This window comes from Castor canadensis, chromosome 13 (genome assembly GCF_047511655.1).
Source record: "Castor canadensis chromosome 13, mCasCan1.hap1v2, whole genome shotgun sequence".
In the NCBI taxonomy this organism is placed as follows: Eukaryota; Metazoa; Chordata; class Mammalia; order Rodentia; family Castoridae; genus Castor; species Castor canadensis.
In genome coordinates this window covers 78,144,973-78,166,650 of record NC_133398.1, presented here as the reverse complement: position 1 = coordinate 78,166,650, position 21,678 = coordinate 78,144,973, and the positions used below count along the sequence as shown (strand labels likewise).

Genomic DNA, 21,678 nt, shown 5'->3' with positions numbered 1-21,678 from the left:
TGTGGTAAAAATTATATCAGAATCCATTCTCTTTTGCATTGTTAAAGATTAAAAATCCCACATACTTAACAAAAACATAAGTCTTATTTTATTCCCCATGATCTACCCTCTCCAGAGGTGGCCATTCTTATCAAATAGGCTTGAGTTTTTATCCGCCTTATGTGTATCAATGCATCAACAGACATACAAACATGGAGATAAAAATAAGACTACATGGACGGGTCTGTAATTTTATTTTATTAACTTAACAATAGATAATGGTACTCTTTTCTTGGCAGTATGCATATAACTCAACATATTTAAATGTTTGTAAGTATTCCATTTGTGGCTGCCCCCAAATTTACTTAATCACTACTTCATTAATAGTCACTTAAGTTGTTTCTAATTTTCATTATCACAAATACTACAATGAACATCCTTGAACAACATCTTTGTTCACATGAATATTTAGAGGATAATTTACTAAATGGTGCTGACAGGTAAAGATAGAAATATTTTTTTAATTCTGCCACCTACTGTCAGGCTGCCTTCCAAAAAAAAAAAAACAAACCCTACTAATTAATGGTTTTTAATCAGAGTTTCTACCAATTTACACATTGTTTTCAACCTCTCCCCCAACTCTTTAAAAACATAGTAAGTGTCCCAGTACTTAAAGGCAAAAAAAAAAAAAAAAATAGTCACACCACTAATCCTATACCATGTTCTGTGTACCTTCAGCCCTGGAATTATTAATCCAAGGAGCCTAAGATATATTTCAGGACCTCCTTCTTACAACGGAGCAGATGCCTGAGAACAGACAGTGCAACCTAGACACAGGTCTGCAGGTCTGAGCTATGATCAAGGAGTGGTTGTTTGGGGGAAAAGGAACCCTCTTACACTGTTGGTGGGAATGTAAAGTAGTACAACCACTCTGGAAAAAAATTTGGAGGCTACTTAAAAAGCTGGACATCGATCTACCATTTGATCCAGCAATACCACTCTTGGGGATATACCCAAAAGACTGTTACTCCAGAGGCACCTGCACATCCATGTTTATTGCGGCACTATTCACAATAGCCAAGTTATGGAAACAGCCAAGATGCCCCAGCACTGACGAATGGATTAAGAAAATGTGGTATCTATACACAATGGAATTTTATGCAGCCATGAAGAAGAATGAAATGTTATCATTCGCTGGTAAATGGATGGAATTGGAGAACATCATTCTGAGTGAGGTTAGCCTGGCTCAAAAGACCAAAAATCATATGTTCTCCCTCATATGTGGACATTAGATCAAGGGCAAACACAACAAGGGGATTGGACTATGAGCACATGATAAAAGCAAGAGCACACAAGGGAGGGGTGAGGATAGGTAAGACACCTAAAAAATTAGCTAGCATTTGTTGCCCTTAACGCAGAGAAACTAAAGCAGATACCTTAAAGCAACTGAGGCCAATAGGAAAAGGGGAACAGGTACTAGAGAAAAGGTTAGATCAAAAAGAATTAACCTAAGGTAACACCCACGCACAGGAAATCAATGTGAGTCAATGCCCTGTATAGCTATCCTTATCTCAACCAGCAAAAACCCTTGTTCCTTCCTATTATTGCTTATACTCTCTCTACAACAAAATTAGAAATAAGGGCAAAATAGTTTCTGCTGGGTATTGGGTGGGGGGAGAGGGAGGGGGCGGAGTGGGTGGTAAGGGAGGGGGTGGGGGCATGGGGGAGAAATGAACCAAGCCTTGTATGCACATATGAATAATAAAAGAAAAATGAAAAAAAAAAAAAGAAGAAAAAATAATGTGCTAGGTGTTTTGGTACATGCCTGTAACCTCAGCACTGGGGAAGCTAAAGCAGGAGGACGATGAGTTCAAGGCCAGCCTATACTACATCTTAAAAAAAAAAGAAAGAAAAAGTAGAGAAGGGAAGAGAAGGAATCCCTGATGATGGCTGATTCAGGACTTGTGGCTTGAGGACTAACTCATACTGCATTATAGCCTTCAGGATGAAGGTGTGGTGTGGGATGAGATGCCTGTAAGGGTTAATTAATATTTACGGGACACATGAATGGATGAATGGTTAGCCCACAATTACAATGTTTCCTCTGAAAACAGTCATTCCCATATCTCTGGCACCTGCTCAGCATAAGGCAAGACGCTGCGGCCATAGCCTCTTCCTTGTCTGTCAAGGCTCTCTTGCCTCAGCAACGTCACCCACACAGCTTAGAGAGATCCCTCCCAAACCTGTTTACACACACTCCTTCCTTCTAAGGCCTTATACTCTTGCAGATATGCACAGTATGTTATTTTTTAAAGTAATACATGTAGTTTTAAAGCTTGTCAGGTTTTATTTATAATAAAAAAATCACATAAGCAAATCCCAATAATTTCATTTTATAATAATAGCTCTGTGATATAGACAGAATAAAGGCTAAAATCCGTTTTAAAATAAGGAGACTAAGGGCTGAGGATGTAGCTCCATGGTTGAGTGTTCGCCTAGCACGCACAAGGCTCTGGGTTCTATCCCTAATACCGCAAAAATAAGTAAATAAAAATAATAAAATAAGGAGACTATTGTTTTTCCCACGATCTCAAATGGTATAATTTGATATGGCCTATTTTTCAAGGCAAGCAAAAGCCAGATAAATTCAACACAAACTTTACCTTTTTCCAGAAGTAACTGGACAATGTCGGCATAACCCTTCCAGGCAGCAGCATGCAAAGCCGTGTCTCCCAACTTGTTCTACAGTAAGAGAGGGAAAGTGACATTTTAAAAGTAGGGAGTAGATTGACTGGAGACCTTAACTTAACTATAATATAATAGCCTAAAGTTAGAACAAAACTATAGAAAATTCCAAAGACAACAGCAAAGGAAACTCAAGCAATGAGAGATGAGTCACTTTGGGGAGACAGGAAAGGTCGGAGAAACAAAACAGGTATGGTGGAGCACAAGCTGAAATGCAGGCACCTACAGAGGGAGACACCAGAGAAAGCTAACTCACTTGCACAGAAACCTAGCAAGAACTGTGAATTTGAGATTCCTGGAGACTTTGGGGTGGGAATGAGGTATGGGGTGGAAACAGGGGCACTGGCTGAAAATATACATAAGAAACAATGAGAGCCCAGGACCCTCTTGCTGCAAGACAGCCCCATAAAGATGGCAAAATTACCCTGTTGAGAAATTAAGCTGAGAGTTTCCAAGCTCATGTACAGGTACAAGAGAAGGTGACAATGAGGCCAGAAACTAAAACATTAAAAGTTAGGTGAAATACCTAAACTGAACAGCAAGTCCCCTCTCTCAGCTATTCTTACCCACCCTATGGCCCCAATGTGTGCAGTGAAGGGTATACACACAGGCAGGAGACTGCAAGATGCCTCTCAGGTGACAGTGTATACCCCCACGGTTGTGGGGGAGGCGGTATTTATGTTAGCACCTGGGTATTGTCTCATAACAACAGCTAGGAAGCCCACCAGCCAGAAAGCCCGCCAAGTGCACATACCTTCCAATCACATTTACAAATGAATGGGTATTTGAGGCAGGTCTACAGTATTTGAAGAAAAGCCCAAACAAAATAAATGGCTGCCAGAGGAAAAGATACGGCACAGTAAATAACAGAAAACACTTTTAAAAGCTATAATTAATATGTCAGAGAAATATAATGTGATAATACATAATGAAACAAGAAAAAGCTGATATTTAAAACTAACAGAGTAAACTAAGAGCTTACGGTAGACAGAATTCTCAGATGGCCACTGAGATTTCTGTCCCTTGTTATATACCCCAGAATAAATCCTCCCCTTGAGTGTAGGTGGGGCAGAGAATATAAGAGCTGTCACTCCCATAATTAGACTTCTAGATAGTAGGGACTGAGTTTACCAAAAGAGAGATTATTATGGGTTACCAGGCCTTATCAGTTGGGCCTTATTAGAAAAACAACACAAAATTAAGCAGCAGAGAGACATCTCCCATGGCCTTAAACAAGAATGAAGATAGCCATGTTGTAAGGGATCTATGGAGGAGAGAAGCCTCCAAAAGCTGAAGTCCTCAGTGCTAGAGGGGAAGGAAACTCAATCTCCCAACAACCTGAGTGAGCTTGGAAGAAGAACCCAGCTCCAGCCAATTCCTGAACTTCAACGTGTGAGACTCTGAGCAGAGAACCTTCTGATGCCCAGAATCCTAACCTACAGGAAATAATAAATGCTGCTAAGCTTTGGTAGTCTTCCACACAGCAACAGTAAGTTAAATAGGAGCTCTGGAGAATTAAAAAGAAAGCCAAAATAAAATATGATAAACGTGAAGAAACCTCTGAGAAAAACTAACAAAATGAAGGTTCAAAACAACAGGTCCAACGTCTTACTATGGGCATTCTAGAACCAAATGAACAAAGAAATAGTCAAATACTACATCAGAAATAACACAAGAAAATTTTCTAGGCTGAAAGATGTCATTACAATTACTAGGGGAAAAATAACACTGAGGCACATCCTTATAAAATTTTAGAACCTCAAAGATAAGGACCGTTAGTGAGGAAAAAAGCAGATCTTACATAAGGAATGAGAATTGCTAGAATGTGCATATGGTTACCATTTGTCTCCTAAGGGTCCCTGTGTTGGAAGCTTTGTTCCAAAGTGGAGGCAGTGGAAGGGGTGTGAAGCCTTTAAGAGGCGAGGTCTTGCTACAGTATGAACCTTACTTACCCCTTAAAGGTCCCTGTGGTAAAGATTTGGTCCCTACAGTGGCATTCTTGGGAGGTGGTGGAACCACTGGGAGGTGGGGCCAAGTGGGAACTCTTTAGGTCACTGAGGCGGAGGGGAAGGGAGAGAGTAACTTTGAAGGGAAGGGTAGAAACCAGTCTCTCCTTCTTCTTCTTCTTCTCATTCCTCTTGTAGTTTCTGGGTGATGAAGTGAGGCAGATTTGCTCATGCTCCACCATGATGCCTTGCTGTAGGCCCAAAAGCAACAGGACCAACTGATCACTGCTGAGGTTCAACTGAACCTCCAACTAAGCCAAAATAAACCTTTCCTCTTTGTAAGTTAAATATCACAGGCATTTGTTACAGTATCAGAAAGCAGTCTAACACAGATATAGTGGGAGGTCCATAAGTCAACTGAGGGCACTGCCCTTGAAAGAGACTGTGGGACCCCAATCTCTCTCTGGCTTCCCATCTGGGAATGTGCTCTGTCCCTCTCACAGGCTCCCACCATGATAATGCCATCCACCTTGAGGCTTTCACACAGAGCATGCTGACGCCAGCACCATGCCCTCGAGTCCCCTCTTTTCTTTATAAAGTAACTGGCCTCAGATATTTCACTAGAACAGAAAACTGTCTAATACGGAAATCAAAGTGACATCAAGCCTCTCAAAAGCAACGCCAGGAATGAAAATGCCATTGAGCCATGCCCTCAAAATTCTGAAGGAAATTATTTTCAACCTAGAGTTGTGATCTGACAAATGAATAATCTCAACCTCCTCTTTCTCATCTCTTTGAAGATGTTCTCTGACAATGGAAGACAAGAGATCCAGAACACTGAGAATACAATACAGCAGAGAGGGGAAGGGAAGAAGAGGTCAGGTATCTTGGACTGGAGAATGAAGATGGGGGGCTTTGGAAAGTATGAGTCCAGAAAGAAAAAAGTCACTGATTATCTTGTGCATCTTATAAAAGTATATCAGCAGAGCATAAAGCTAAACAGAAGTCAATACTTAAAACAAAAACAAAAAAAGTTACACCAGCAGTGATCATTGCATAGAGAGCAGTAATAACGTAAGCAACATATAGAAACATAACTAAATAAGACACACTGGGAGGTGCAGAAGCGGGATGGTTGGGGACTGGGGCACTAGAAAACAAGAACTGGGGCAGACGATAAGCTGAAATCTTTCCCAACCCAACAGGAAATCAAAATACCTGTGAAGATGCTGTGTGACCAGAGAGCTCCGCACACCTACTCCCCAGAAACCCGAAGGTAGGGACAAGAAGAGAGAGCTAAAGGCTGAAAGCAATATGAGGAAGAGTGGGGAAGGTATTCAGGGCTTTGTACAATTTGAATCTTAATACAATAATAATAGTTTTAAGAAACTATGTACTTAGCTGGGCACTGTGGCTCAGGCCTGTAATCCTAGCTACTCAGGAGGCAGATATCAGAAGGATCCTGGCTCAAAGCCAGTCTGGGCAAACAGTTCACGAGATCCTATCTGGAAAAAACCCTCCACAAAAAAAGGCTGGTGGAGTGGCTCAAGGTGTAGGCCCTGAGTTCAAGCCCCAGTTAAAAAAAGAAAAGAAACTATGTGCTCAATGCCAAGGATGTAGTGCAGTGATACGGTGCTTGCCTAGGCTGTGTGAGGTCCTGGGTTTAAACCCCAGTACCACAAAACGAAAAAACAAAACCAAAAATCTATATGTTTACAGTAGTTTGATTAAAAACTGTACGTGCCCACAAGCCACATGGTACCAAAGAGAGCAAGGGCAGGTGTGTTTAATGGTTTTCTCATCCTAAGCAGTCTCACCTGTTGGTTCAGTTCAATATTTGGCTGAGTAAATAGCACTTCCACTATATCTGAAATTCAAATAGAAAAGACATTTCTTAAAAATGAAAAGTAAAACCTGATATAAGTATGCACAATAATATTGAAAGAGATGATCCTTTGGGAAGATCTTTAAGAAAATTCTTAAAACAAATTTATCAAAATTTACATGCAGAAAAACTAAAGAATCTAAAAAGTACATTACAGGAAAAATTTTTTTCAAATAGTTTTGGTTTTTGCATTTTCATGTGACATCTAATACAGGAATATTTTTATATTTGCTATGATACAAGTATTCAAAAAAACTAACATGTTTATTAGCTAAAATAAGGTTTCTTTGAAGAGATAGTCACGAATTTTCCCTTGGCTATGGTACTTAATTTTTTGGACTCTGCTTTCCTCACTGTTGTTGAATTTATTTCAGGTGTTTGTAGAGAGGTGGAGAGTGGGGTGGTAGATTTTTAGCCAAGATGAAATACATGTAGAAATTCAATTTGTCATTATTACTCATTATAACAGGGCAAGGATCAATTGAATTGCAAACCCAAGACAATGTCTTTCTTCTAAATTTAACAGTTTGCATAAAGCTTAAAAAGGAATAAAAGTATATTCTGGGAAACTAAGAAGAGTCAAATCTGTGCTTTCCTTCTGTAAGATTAGCTAGTGGGTTTGTTTTCATTTTACTGTTTTTCTGGTAACCTTTAAAAGCCTGGGAGAGGAAAGGAAGTTTCCAGCCTTTCAAGTGAAAGGCCTGTGTGTGCAGTGAGACTGGCCAGCTGCATTCACCCCCTGTTCTACAAAACTCCCAGTGCAAGGCTTCTGGCTGGTGTTCTAAAGGATTCAAAAAGAGTAGCCAACACTATTTTTTTTTTTTTCATTTTTGTCAATCTGGCTCCGTTACATGACACACATTTTCAGCAGCACAGAAATTTGTAATAACAAACAAAAGGAAATACCTTTGTGACCCCCGTGAGAAGCCCAGTACAAGGCAGTGCTTCCAGCCTTGTCTAAGCCATTAACGCCCACTCGGTTGTCCAAACATTCTCTCAGCCAGCTCAAGTTGCCTGAAAGAATTTTGCATTTATAAAAACACAAGAAAGAGGCTTTTATTCTTTGTGCTGCTTTTAAATCAATTTCATCCTTCATAAATTTCTACTTGTAATGGATTAATCAGCAAGTCTTAAATTAAGACCTGTCCACCAGTGCATTTATTATGGTACATTTTGACTTCCAGTTTATTAATGGAAAGCATTTACATCAATTTTTAATGGGTGGATGGGAAGAATTGTCTAAACAGGTCTACTTAAGTTATTTCTATTCTGTAAAAAAATATAGAGAGATAGATAGATAGATATGTTCTTTTTCTTTGTGAAATTCTGAACCTTAGTGGGAGGAGGCAAACCAGTCAAACCTAATTACAAACAGAAACATTTCTATTCATATTTAAAGAACATTTTCAATTCTTATAAGAGAAGAAATACTAAATAAGCTACTCAAAGCTACTGCTCTTATATGCTGAAGTATAACTATTAATTTAAAGTTCTCAAGCTAATACAATAAGTACCTAATTTACAAAGGATTTTTTAAATGTCAGATTAATAGTTCTAAACCCATGCTTTCCTTTTTCACATTGAGATTTTGAAAGCCCTAGAACAGAATGAACTGGAACTCACTGAGGCTTTCCCACAATGTCCCATTATCTAGAACAGGGCCTCCTGACAGCAGCACTATGGGTATTTGGGGTTGGAGAATTCTTTGATGGGGAGCCTGTTCCAGCAGCATGTTTAGCAATCCCCAGCCTCTACCCAAAAGATGCCAGAAGCATCCCTGCAGTTTTCACAGTCAAGATGTCTACCTGAGAACCGCTGAGCAACAGGAGGAAAGAACACTCAGGACAATGTCCACCATTGTTTGGCCATGGCTTCTCTTCAGACTAATGGCTGCTGCTCACACCCAGACTTATTTGACCCTTCCTATATCAACACTCTCCTAAATGCAGTAGTGCCAGAACACAGCCATGTTCCTGCCCTCCAGTTCCTCACTTTGGCTATACTAAACACATTTTAATTGCTGTACTTGCCATCCCATATTTTAATGATCTAGTTACATATATGTCTCCCCTGCCTGACTCTGGCCTTTGGAAGTCTTAGACCATCTCCTTCCACTTGTCTGTTTCCACCATTGAGCACAGATAGGTAAAGAATTCAAAAGTGTTTGTCGACTAACATTTTAAAACTAAAATCACTATTACATTCTAAAGGTGACAGAGGTCAGCAGAGGTTACCTCTGGGGGAGGTAGTGATTTTCCTGGGATGGTATATGAGGGAATATTCTGGGGTGACAGAAAGGTTCTAGATATTTCCCTGGGTGGATTCATTTGTCAAAATTTGTCAGACTGTATAATTAAAATCCTTGCATTTAACTGTACTACATCCCTCATCAAAAAAATAGAAAATCACACCTACCTCTTTTTGCAGCTTCATGCAATGGATTGTCAATGGATTCTGCCTGCTCGGCCACTAGATTAATAATACAAAATGTAAACCCAGTGTTGAGAGCATATAGTAATCCAGCACCCCACAGTCCCCCAAGGTCACGAGTGTCAGGGCCTTAGACAATACAACCTTCCTTACTTAATGCGGATAAAAAAAAATAACAGAAAAATTAAACTAATAGTCCCTCCTTTAAAAGAAGCTGAATTGTGTGTTCAATGAAACCAGAAAGGCAATAACACAGCAATTAACTGGAAATACAAACAAAATCAGACAAATCTCCAACCCAGGGATTTACTCCAGTATTTAGTAAACAGACAAACTTAGTCACCAAACTGCAAAAGACAGCATCTGAGCTCCATTTTTACATTCTGCAAACTGCCCTACTTTGAACATACTTGAAAACTATCCCGAATCCCGTGTGTACACAAGTAGGAGGGAATGAGGGGGAAATATTTTCTGTGTTCAGAAAGGACAATTCGCCTTCCTACCTGTCCTATGCAAGGTGTGTCCCTGGTCCTAGAAGGACCCTTAGGAAGGCTGTGGTTCAAGTGTGACTTCAGGACCACCATGGAAGAGCTGTGACAGGACACTGCATTGGCAGAGACAGAGTACACTAAAAAGTATATTTGGGGTTTCAAATGTCACCCTGAGTACTGCCTAGGTGACCTAGATGAATTTCTACCCTGCCCTAATCTTGTTTATCTCTAAGGACAGGATGCCTGGAAGCCAAATTTCCTCTCCAGGGAGGCCCTCTGAAACTGGTTGGATCCAAGATGGCTGCCAGATCACCAGGCAACCCAGGACTTGCAATGTCATCTGCATGAGAAATGGTACCCTCTCCAGTGCCATGCCAGTTGACAATTTCTATAGCCACAACTTGACCCAAATGCCTACACAAACCCCACCATTTCCAAGAAGAACATGAATATTCCTCCTCTTTACTACCCTTTTTTTTATTGTCTATGGATAATCTCCTGATCCCTAAGGGGTGAGAAGCTGATTTTCTAGTTTATCTCCCATTTCTCCTATTCTTGGTCAAGAATACAAGTTTGCTTCACTGCTCAGTTGGTGCTCATTATTGGTTCCACAATTCCTACAGAAAAAGGAGCCAGGTGGAGCTCAGAAAAGTTGTAAGACTACTTAAAGTGGTTTTTAGGCAAAGAACCAAAAAGAGCTTGTCCTAAGACTAAGGTGAGCAGGACCCCTGTGCTGGGCTCCAGGCTTTAGTCCTCACCTCTATATACCCAGAGTGTTGAAGGACCTTCCTTGACATTTTCTAAGTCCCTCCCTGGTACTTGGGAACTTAGGCCTGATGCCGTCTCTATCAATCTAAAGATTTACATAATACTAAATTTTAAAGGGATCTCAAAAGTAATCTAAATCCAAACCTTTCATTATACAGATAGGGAAATTGAATCCCAGAGGTAGTAGTTAGGTATCTAAGGTACCTTGTTATTAAGAAATGGAAGAGCCACGGGCTGGAAGCTGTGGTTCAAGTGAGAGAGCACCTGCCAAGCAAGCATGAGGCCCTGAATTCAAATCCCAATACTGTGTGGTAGTACACTCCTATAATTCCAGTACTTGGGAGGCTGAGGCAGTAAGATCATGAGTTTGAGGCCAGCTTGGGCTACATAATGAGACACTGTCTCAAAAAAAAAAAAAAAAGTGGAAAACAACATGAAAACCCACAACACTGTTACCAGTCCTGTGCTCTTCTGATGGTACTGATTTCTACTTAACTGTTTTTGTCTGTTTTGTCCCTCCTCCAATTGGAAACAGTGTTGTGACAGAAGCTTCAACTCAATGCTGGAGCTCCTCTAACTGCTGTGATAAGCATTTAATGAACATCACTGTCCCAAAATGAACTAACAAAGTTGAGCTTCTTCATCACAAACTATAAGGCTAGTCTAAGAAACAATCTGTGAGATTTAGTTTAACAGCATTTTAAGAATGTATTAAGAGCTGAATGAAGTAAGACCATAAGTGTTTCCTTGGAAACCTTGAGTTTTCTCAAAAATGATACAATGCATTCTCTTAAGCCAGGAAGTCAGGCCCAAGCACATCTGGTGTTCATAGGCACCTAGACTGGCAATGACTCCATTGATTTCTCAGCCACAGCTGCAAGGATAAAGGCCTCAGGAACCAGATCTTGAAAATGAACATAGTGTACTAAAGGAAAGCCATGCTGACAACACTTACCATAGTTGCTTGGAATTAGCCCAGTTCTGCCTTTGCAGGTCCCTTTCCACCAGTTGGTATCGCTCTGGTGAAAGAAGGGGTAAATCAAAATGGTACTAAATCACTTTTAAAACCGCTTGGTTCCCAGGGTGTACCTGTACTACAAAGTGTACACGGGCCCTGCCCACATTTATCAAGCTCTCTCACACTCTCACTGTGAGGACCCGTTTCCCTTACCACTAAATTACAAGTATATAAGCATCAAATAGACTCCATCACAGAGCCTCAATGACCAAACAAATCAGAGAGAATATGAAAAAGAAGGGAAAAATTACGTTAGCTTATACCACTTACAAGACTTTTTGTCCAGAGTTTAATTTCTTCTAACTTTGAGATACTTTGTGAAGGTGAAGGGATTCTAAAGATTTTTTATTTTACATTCATCTTTTGGGTAACTTTTCATTACAGAAAAAAATTCAAATCTATACAAAAGTATAAAGAATAAGATAATAAACCATTTCCCAAGTGCATGGATTATTTACTCAAGACCAATATTGTTTCGAATATACCCCACACCCTCTCCCTCTCCCCTGGGACTATTTTAAAATGAATTTTGATAGCATATTAATTTCATCTACAAATAGTTCAATATGTATCTCTGAAGATAAGGACTTTTTCAAAGATAAATGCAATACCAATATCACAGTTTAACTTTTTTTCAAAAATAATTCCCCTAACGTCATCAAATATCTAGTCAATACTCAAAATTTCTCAGTTGCCCCATAATTTGGGATCCCAAATCAGGACCATATAATATGACTGGGCTGCCTCTTTACATCTCTTTAATTTAAAGGTCCTTTTGACATTCTTTTTACCTCTTGCAATATGTATGTTGAAGAAACCAATTTGTTTGCTCTATAAAATTTCAATCTGGATTTTGACTGTTACATACCTGTGTTATAATCAAACATGTTCCTCTGTCCCTATAAATTGGTAGCCAGTTTTAGCAGCTTAGTTAGATTCAGTTTCTAATTTTTTGGCAAGGCTATATTTCATCAGCCATATTGATTTCTCTCACAAGGAAACACATAATGTGTGTTGTCTCTGTTTCTGTAACATCAGTTAGCATTGGTGATCGTCCTCTGGATCCATTATTTCATAGAGTTATAAATGGGGACAATCTATCACTCCTTCTTCATTTAAATAACTAGAGTATCTCTTTAAAGGCAAACTTTCCCTCACCAACTCTTGGGTTACCCTGGGACAAAGTTTATAAGAAAAGGCAGAATAAATTCTGATCCTTTTCCTAAGTAAAAATTTGATTCCCTAGCATTCTCTCACACTACCAATGGTATTTGTTTTCAGGTAACATTAGGAACTCATAAATTTAAACATCATGAATGTATTTCAATCCTTGGGAGTTGTTGATCTAATTGATGTTCAAATTTTCCTCTCTTTGGCCAGGGGAAGCTGCTTCAAACTAGGTCCTACATCTTTCCAATGTGACTGAGACATTCTAGGAGTTTCTTGTGTTTAGCAACAAACTGTTCTGGCTTAATCTTGTACCTTTGCTGTCCTAGACCTAGTTCTAGACATTTTCTCAATGGAGTCTTGTTCTTTTTAATAAAATCTAACACACTATTATTGGGGGTTTTTTAGGCCCTTTCAAAGAAAAGAGCAAGAATAGACAAAATACAACATACTTCCAATTCAAATAAGGACTGTTGAGTTTCTACTTAACCTTGCTGATCTTACACCTGTGCATCCTTCCTCCCGTACTGAAAGTCAACACCACCCTGATAATGACTCATTTGACCTCAACCACAACACATATGCAACATCTCAGAATTGGTGATACCAATACTTCCCCAACCGGATCATAATCAAGTTTATTTCTTTGTTGCTGTTGTTCTTCATGTCCTGTACATGCATTCTACTAGGGATGTTTACTCAAACTGCCTAGTTTTAAAGTCACTGGGGATATGTCCTCTGTGTGGTTATGCCAACTTACAGGTCATTTGATCACCAGCTCATATACTGAGTTAAGGTCACTTGATTCCTTCTGCTTTTAATTTTTAGGGATTGCTTATTTATTACTTAATTTTATAACTATGTAAAAGCTTGAATGATTCCAAAGACAAATCTTCAAAACAAAGTGTAATTTTTAAAGTCTCTTCTGTATATTTATTTCCCTTCCTCCATGTAGAAAAATGACTCACCCTTTCATTTTTTATTTCAAATGAAGGATAAATGAAACCATACAATATGCATTTTTTTCACTAAATTACTCCATAATAGCACATTCCCACTCTTTTTTATCATTGCATACTGTTCCATTTGAGAATTATACTAACACTTATTCATATATTTTTGCTACTGATAAACCAAAGTGCTACTTTCATTTCAATCTTATGCTGCTATAAATAGTGCTAAAATCAACAGACTCCCGTATATGTATTCAATGTACATACACACTTGGATAATTTTACAATTTTATGGCTATATAAAAGTTATATTGTATATCTCTAGTACAATGGTAGTATTACAAAATGTTAGCTGGACTTACCATGTCAGTAATGTAGATAATATCACCTTCCTCAAAGTATAATTCATCTGGCTAAAAGAAAAAAGTTGGACTCCATGTGATTTTTTTCATGAATTAGAATATAATGATTTCTGTAATTATATAATTCCAAATTCTAAAGTATCCTTACAATGTTGCTTATATATTCAAATTAGCACATAAACCACATAACAAAACATTCTTGACAAATTAGTACATGAATAGAAAGCTGGATTTTTCCCATGATGAATTCCAAAGAATTTTATATTTAAGTACATATATGTATATATATACATAAAATATCAAAATAGAATGTTAATTAAAAATTTTTCTTATAGAAATTCTAAAATGTGATATATAGATTTTCCACAAAATGACAAATATAATATCTAGAATTAAAACCTTGAAAAATATCAACACCTGCTTTTTGCTTATTTTAAGAGAACCATTATCTAAACTCTTCATGTTCAGAAAGAATGAACATTTTATGTGTGTAAATCATTACCCATACTTCAGCCATTAATAAGGCTAAAGAGCTAAGATATGAAGAAGTAGCTCACAGATTACAGCAGCTGTAAGAGGTTAATTACCTACTCTATATGCACTCTGGCCTGTACTAGACAGATGTCTTATAAACTCTGAATAAAGCTAGCAATTTAATTAAACATCTTTCTCCTTCATTTGATAACAACATGATATTTTTAGTAAAAAATGACAATGACTATAAAGAGTGAATTTCAGATATTGGGAGATGCTTACATTATTAAGGCTGAGTGAAAAATGTAGGGCACAAAATTTCACATAAGATCACAATTATGCATTCAATATACTTAAAAAATCTTCCAAACATTCCATTATAAACATGTACTAGTTTAAACAATACTAGTGTACTAGTTTAAATACTAATAAATTTAAAGGTTTTGCTATTTCTCATTATGGTTACTATTCGTTACAGATAAAAATTATGTGAGTATAACAAATTACTTCACCCATTCACTTCTCCACCTATTTACCTCCTCTGAGCAGCAGACTGGGGCAAGTAAGTATGTTTCAGCACTAGTAATTTATGTTATTATTATAACTATTTCCCCCAAATATAAATGAAGACCATATCAACTACATATCATGCTTGAAACAAACAATCACAATACATAAATATTTAGACACAGATCTTTTATGTGTAAAAATTAGTAAATAATAATGATGTCTTCCAAGATGGCTGACAACTGCTTAAAGCATGTTGTATTTATACTTTGATTTACAGAGACTAGAATTCCACAGAGTAGTACAAACTAAACAAAATTACTTAAACCTATTAGACTTGATGAAATGCATTGTAATTTTATTTGAAATAAGTACTTAGGAGAAAAGAAATTAAAGGTCTCTTAGATTGTCTCCAATCTGTCTCTAAAATGTTTTGATGATGGATGACCAATATTACCATAAACACTTGATGGATATAGAAAGTGATCTGGAATCAACTATTTCCTTTAATACTTGCTGCAAACTGGATCCCTCTCAGATAGGCTTTAGAGGACTCGCACACCACCACAGCATCCCAGCTGGACTCGGTGGCCAGCCCCAGAACAGGAAGGTTATCTAGACTAACAATCTGGGTGTGTGTGTGTGTGTGTGTGTGTGTGTGTTTGTGTGTGATACTGGGGATTGAACACAGGGCTTTGCACATGCAAGGTAAGTGCCCTAGCATTGAACTATTCCCCCAGCCCCATTCACTAGCAATCGTAACACCATTTGATTTTGTCTCTCCTTTAGAAGGCACTAAGGCATGGAGTAAGTCTGCATTTCTTGGAGCTTTATAAGAATCTGATACCTTGAAGAGATCTTTCCCATCCTAGAGCTGAGCTGGGCCATTCTTATTCTGTATTTGCCATTTATGTCTTGCAAAGAATCTTCTTCAACTGGTGCCTCAGAGACTTAACGTTAAGCGGATACCTTTCCCAGTTTTAGCTTCCTTCTAACATTGCAAAAGTTCAATCAGTCTAAATTTCCACTCTTAAGAAAATCACTCACCCTTGACACCAAAAGACATTATGAAAAAGTACCAAATAACTTTAAAAACACAAAGCACAATCTCACATGCATGCACACATACAATATCCCCATGATTAGTGTTTTGCATAAAATAAGAAATCAAGTTAGGAGGAATGGGAAGTAAGTGCTTCATAGGTACTAGATCCAGGGTTTTATTTTGAGGTAATGAAATGGTTTACAACTAGCCCAAAGTAGTGGTTGCCACACATTGTGACTATATTATGTGCCACTGTTTGCTTTTAAATGGTTGATATTATGTTACATGAATTTTACTTCAATTTTAAAAAAGGAATAAAGTCAAAACCAGCTAAGACTTTTAGTGTCTGTGGTTTGGTAAAGCATCTCATCAGTCCAGTCTCAGTGCTGATTCAGACTTGAATGAATGGCAGCTGTCAATAGTGATATCTGCCTCTGCCACCCATTAAGTCAGAGTGATTTTTTGTTGTTTTTTGGAGGCACTGGGGCTTGCACTCAGAGTCTCATGCTGCTTGCTAGGCAGAGGCTCTTACCACTTGAACTACTCCACAGACCTACAGAGTGTTTTTTCAACTGAGGCCACCATAGGAGTGGATTTCAGCCACATAGAAAAAGGTCTCACTATCTTTTTTATCTTGAGAAATGACAATGGGTCAGTTTATTCTCTTTTCATCAATAGCTTCCAGATCACAATGTACTACCTAAAATATCTTCTTCCAAAGAAGTGGGGTTTTTTTTGTTGTTGTTGTTGGGTTGTTGTTTTTTTTTTCTAATGTGCCTAAGGAGGTAGTCTACAAAATTCTTCAGGCTGCTGGGGGCAATACAGACAACAAGGTAATTTCATGATTTTAAAATCAAATTTTACCTATAATTTTCACATTTTCTATTAAGAAAGCACCCAGTAGGGCACTTGATGTAAACTGTTTGATGAGGATCTACTTTCAAATTCCTAGCATTGTGCTCATGGAACAGAAAATGGCGAATGGTGACTCAGTGAAGTAAGCCTCCCTATTTCCAGCTTGGTCTTGGTTTTTGGTTTTTTTTTTAACCACACCCCCCCCGCCCCCTCCCTTTCCCTCTCTACCCCTTCAATACCAGGCAGAAACTATTTTACCCTTATCTCTAATTTTGTTGAAGAGAGAGTATAAGCAATAATAGGAAGGACTGAGTGTTTTTGCTAGGTTAGATAAGGACAGCTATACAGAGTTGATATGCATTGCTTTCCTGTGCATGTGTGTTACCTTCTAAATTAATTCTTCTCAAACTAACCTTTTCTCTAGTTCCTGGTTGGTCTTGATTTTTAAGCACATTCATTTCCTCTCTCCTTGAAGAACCTTTCACAAGGTATCAGAAGAAAAAAGCTGCTGGCTGTCATAGCTACAAGTATAGACTGGATAACACATTCTCATTCCTATTCCGTATATTCTAGGTAACATATAATTCCCAAGGCATTAATTTTTTGTTGGTTCTATGCAAATAATATTTTATGGAAAGTTGGGAAAAACTGTGATATACTTTTGAGATTTTTCAGACTTGATTATCTAAAGCCCCAAAAATTAATAAAAAGGAAAAACAAATTCTCCACAAATGTTTTCATTCAACACTTTTTAGTACGGTGCCAGGCACTGATCTGGACCTTTACAAATTTGAACTAATTTATAGTACTATGAAGTGGTACTACTTTTATTGCCACATTTAAATAAGAAGCATGTCCAAGGTCACAATGCAGGTGACAGTCAGAATACAGTTCCAGCTCTTAATCCCCACCTATGCTTTCTCTCACACAGAAGCATAATGCACAGCCTTTATTTGTCAACCTGGTGTCATGATTATGTTAAAAGCTGATGGTCTTGGAAAATATCTATCATTCTTCATGCCCCCCACTTCCTGCCAATAATGCAGTGCAGTATCAGGGGAAAAAAATAAGTTCCTAGTAATGCATGCAACAAAACCAACAGCAGCTCTTTTTATTGCAAAGCATACTTGGCCTCATTTAGTTAGGCAGGGCTGGGTCATGGGTATAATCTCTATTTCACAACCAGACCTAGGGAAGTTGAAAGAATTTGCTGCAAGTCACAGAGTGAGGAACAGGGCTGGGCTCCTGCTACAGAGTTTGGATTCCTATTCTAGAGCTCCTTCCTCTACACCTGGTGCTATAAACCTCATGTAGCCCAGCAGATTCCAGCTGGTTTCCCTTCAGAGGCCAACACTCAGAAGTCCAGCACAGGGGAAATGCTGTTCCCTCCCCATCAGTATGTCTTCACACTAGTCTGTCCACTCCACACAGGTCTCTGTGTGACACTTTATCAGACTGAAGAACCAAATAGGGCTGGGTGATGTCAGGAATACCTTGCTGTTAAGCAAGACAGATGAGAAATGGGCTGGCAGGAAGAACCTGGAGCCACGGTTGCCTCGTGCTCTACCTGTTCAGTGCATCATCAGACAGGCTGGACATTACTGTCACTATCTCCTGAGGGTGGATTAGTAATTAAAAACAGGACCTGGGCCTCCTAAGGGCGTTGTACATGTTGATCCCTCAGAGTCCAACTCAATCCTTCAGTCTTGCCTGGTCCTAATGGGCTGAAGAGGGCCAGGTTGGTTTGCAACATGCTATGGCATATCTGTCTCTCCAGAGAAGATGGCCACCAGTCACAGAGAAAAAGACCATACTGAGCTTCCAGCATTGCCCAACAGAAATTCCCGTTCAGAAATAAATATAAATGAACCTAGCTCTGGGATGATATTCAAAATTTAACAACAGGTACAGCATGGGCACTTAACCACTCACGAAGGCCTGTGGGAGGTAGAGGGTACCTGTGCACCAGACCTGACCCGTCAATATCTGAATTGAGGGAAGGGAAAAAAGGGAGGAGCATAGAGCAATGGGCTTACGGTGGTCATTACTGATGACAGTCAGGAATCCTTAAAACCAGAAATATTAAAAAAACAAAAAAAACTAAACCACAGTCAGCCAAGTATGATGAGATTGGGAGGATCACTGTTCAAGGGCAACCCAAGGAGAAAGTTCAAGATTCCATCTCAGCCACCAGCTGGACACGGTGTGCACCACTCTCATCTCAGCTATACGCGCAGAAGCACAGGTACAAGATCGCAGTCCAAGAAAGCTTGGGCATGAAGTGAAATCCTATCCCCAAAATAATCAAGTGGTTCAAGTGGCAGTACAACTGCCTGGCAAGTGTGAGGCCCTGAGTTCAACCCCTCAGTGTAGCAAAAAATAACCAGCATACTTTAAATATAGAACACTTTCAAAAATTGAATGAATTAAATGTGTATTTTCTCCTGTACATTTAAATAACAACTAAGAATTTTTCAAAGCAGTGGAAAAACTCCATCCCAGAGCAGAATTGAAGGTAAATTAATCAATACATCAACCAATCAATTTTTGTTAAATGTAACAACCACTACTCCTTTGAACAGTAATAATTAGTCCTTAATGGTAACAGCAACTTTATACATAATCTCATTTAATTCCCACTATGAGATTATTATTATTTTCACTTCACAGTTGAGAACACTGAGACAGTGAGGTCAGGTAATTTCCCCAAGGCCACATAGCTGCTAAGGAGAAGGAGCAGGTCTTAAAGGCTGGCACAGTCTCTGAACTCCTGCATTCTTCTGCTTCCCCAGATTACACTGTGTGTAGGGCTGAAAAACCAAGTGTAAGTCAGAGGTGAAAGGGGAAGCCCACATCTAGGTGGAGTAGTCAGAGAAGTGTTTATGGAAGAGGAAGTAGTTCATGTGAGCTTAGAAGGGGCAATGCTGTAGGCCCAGGAAGGATTCAGAAATGGGCTCTACTATAGTCAGATCTCACCTGGATGGTCCAAGAAGGTTAGAAGGAGGGGCCGGACTATGGAAGACCATCTCTTTATTCAAATAAATATCTTTAGAGGTGGTGGACCAAAGCCACATTTCAGGAATATCAGTCTAACAGGTGGAATGGGGGAGGTAGAGTCTGCATGCTGGAAGTGAGTAAGGATATAAGGTCAGGAGGAATCAGAAGGGGAGGAGGTGTCACTGGGAAAGGACAAGGATGATGTCAACTAAAGACACTGGAGGGACAGTGGAGAAAGAACCAGGCGTCCCCTCAATCTCAAAACTAAGTAAATGTAGTTTTCATTCTAGAGTCAAGGAGGCAGGAGAGACCAGTCTCTTCAGGGAGTAGACCAGGAGCACAGGTGATGACCACCTGTCCTTCCCCACTTCTATCCAGCTCAGGGGTCATGCAACCTAAGAAACAACTGGTGGGGACAATCTGAGGTATGAAATGTTAGCCTTTCCTGCGAGCAGTGGCTAAAGACAATTCTGGGTCTCATACTTCCCTATCTGTTATGGCCTTTTGCACCCTCCTCCCCAATTCTGATGTTGAAGTCCTAACTTCTAATACATCAGATTGTGAGTATATTCAGAGTAGGGTCTTTAAGAGATAATTAAGTTAAAATGAGGTCTATAGGACAGGCCCCAGTACACTGTGACTGGTGTCCTGTAGGAAGGGAATATAACCCAGACACACACAGAGGCCATGTGAAGACACAAGAGAAGGTAACTAACTACAAGCAAGGAGAGGGGGCGCAGAAGAAATCAACCTTGCCGACATCTTGATTTAGGAATTCTAGCCTCTAAAATTCTGAGAAAATACATTTCTGTTGCTTAAGACAATCAGTCTATGACACTGTGTTATGACAGCCTCAGCAAACAGCGCCTGCTCACCCCCACCTTCTCCAACACAGGAGGTATCGCTGGAAGCTCTTGGTGAAAATATAAAATGACCACCCATCCTTTTCTTGTTCCAGAAAGTTTTTTCTGAAGTCTTGGAAGAGCTCATCTGATTATACACACACTCCTACTAGTTGTACTAGTTGTACTAATTGCTAGCATTTACTGGCACTCATCAGCTGGTGGGCTTTAAGTACTTACCTCATGCTACAACCACAGAGGGGTTCTACTGTAAAATGGCAAATAGCATTCCCATTTTCTAATGAGGAACCATGGCCTTGAGATTAAGTAAATGACAGATTTGGGGGTTTGCAGGCAGGCCCTAACTAAATGACAGTAAATCAATGCTGAGAGCCACATGCTCTGTGCCGCATCCTGCAGGGCTTCTAGGCACAGCAGGACCCAGAGCAAACCCAGATGAAGCTGGCAGCAAGCTGGCTGCCCACAAGAGAATGCTCTAATCTCTCGTGTAAGAGAGAAGAGTCAATGGTTTCTTTTTTTTTCCTTCTCCTTTGCCTCCTATCTGGACTCCCTTGCTCCACTATTACTCACTGCTATATTAAAACCCTCTAACCTCAAATTGAAATGTGCTTCAATTTGAGGGATTCTAAAACTTCACTATCTTATCACTCCCATGCTCAGAACCTTCTAATTGCTTCCCATGTTATCCATAGCAAAACGCAAATGAGATCCACAACGAACTCCTTGATCTGCCTACCCTTTCCACCTTGCCTCTCTGAACTTATATCCCATCATCCTCTTTCTCGTTCGTGGTTTTCCAGGTCACAATGTTCTCCAGTTGTTTCTAGAATCCACAAAGTTGTGGCTTGTACTTGATGTGCCCTGTCCCCTCACTGCCCCTTCAGTTGTCACCTTTATAGAAAGGCCATCCCTGGGCACCCATGTTGAAAATAATACAGCCCTCCACTAACCTCTTTGCTTAGTACCCTCCTTACTTTTCTCCACAACATTTAGCCCCTGAAAGTCACATCCATTTGTGTGCTGACTGTCTGTCTCTCCCCACTGGTATGCAAGCTCCATGAGTCCTTCCCACTGTTGCTGCCCTATCCCCAAGGCCCACAGCAGTGTCTGGCACATAGCAGGCACTCACTTAACTATGGATGGATGGGTGGATTTATTGATAGACACCAGAAACCCTAACAATGGAAAAATTG

General features: G+C 39.4%; 1 protein-coding gene across 1 annotated transcript in view; it reads right to left on the bottom strand.

The window, feature by feature from the left end:
* The window catches only part of Ostf1 (osteoclast stimulating factor 1), a 48,975-nt gene that overhangs the window by 6,401 nt on the left and 20,896 nt on the right, over nt 1-21,678 (bottom strand). Inside the window, exons 3-8 of the mRNA XM_020186201.2 lie at nt 13,745-13,795; nt 11,200-11,263; nt 8,971-9,024; nt 7,462-7,569; nt 6,488-6,537; nt 2,643-2,721 (exon numbers count right to left, since the gene is read on the bottom strand). Coding sequence (XP_020041790.1) covers nt 2,643-2,721; nt 6,488-6,537; nt 7,462-7,569; nt 8,971-9,024; nt 11,200-11,263; nt 13,745-13,795 — 406 coding nt within the window. The remainder of the gene's footprint in view (nt 1-2,642; nt 2,722-6,487; nt 6,538-7,461; nt 7,570-8,970; nt 9,025-11,199; nt 11,264-13,744; nt 13,796-21,678) is intronic.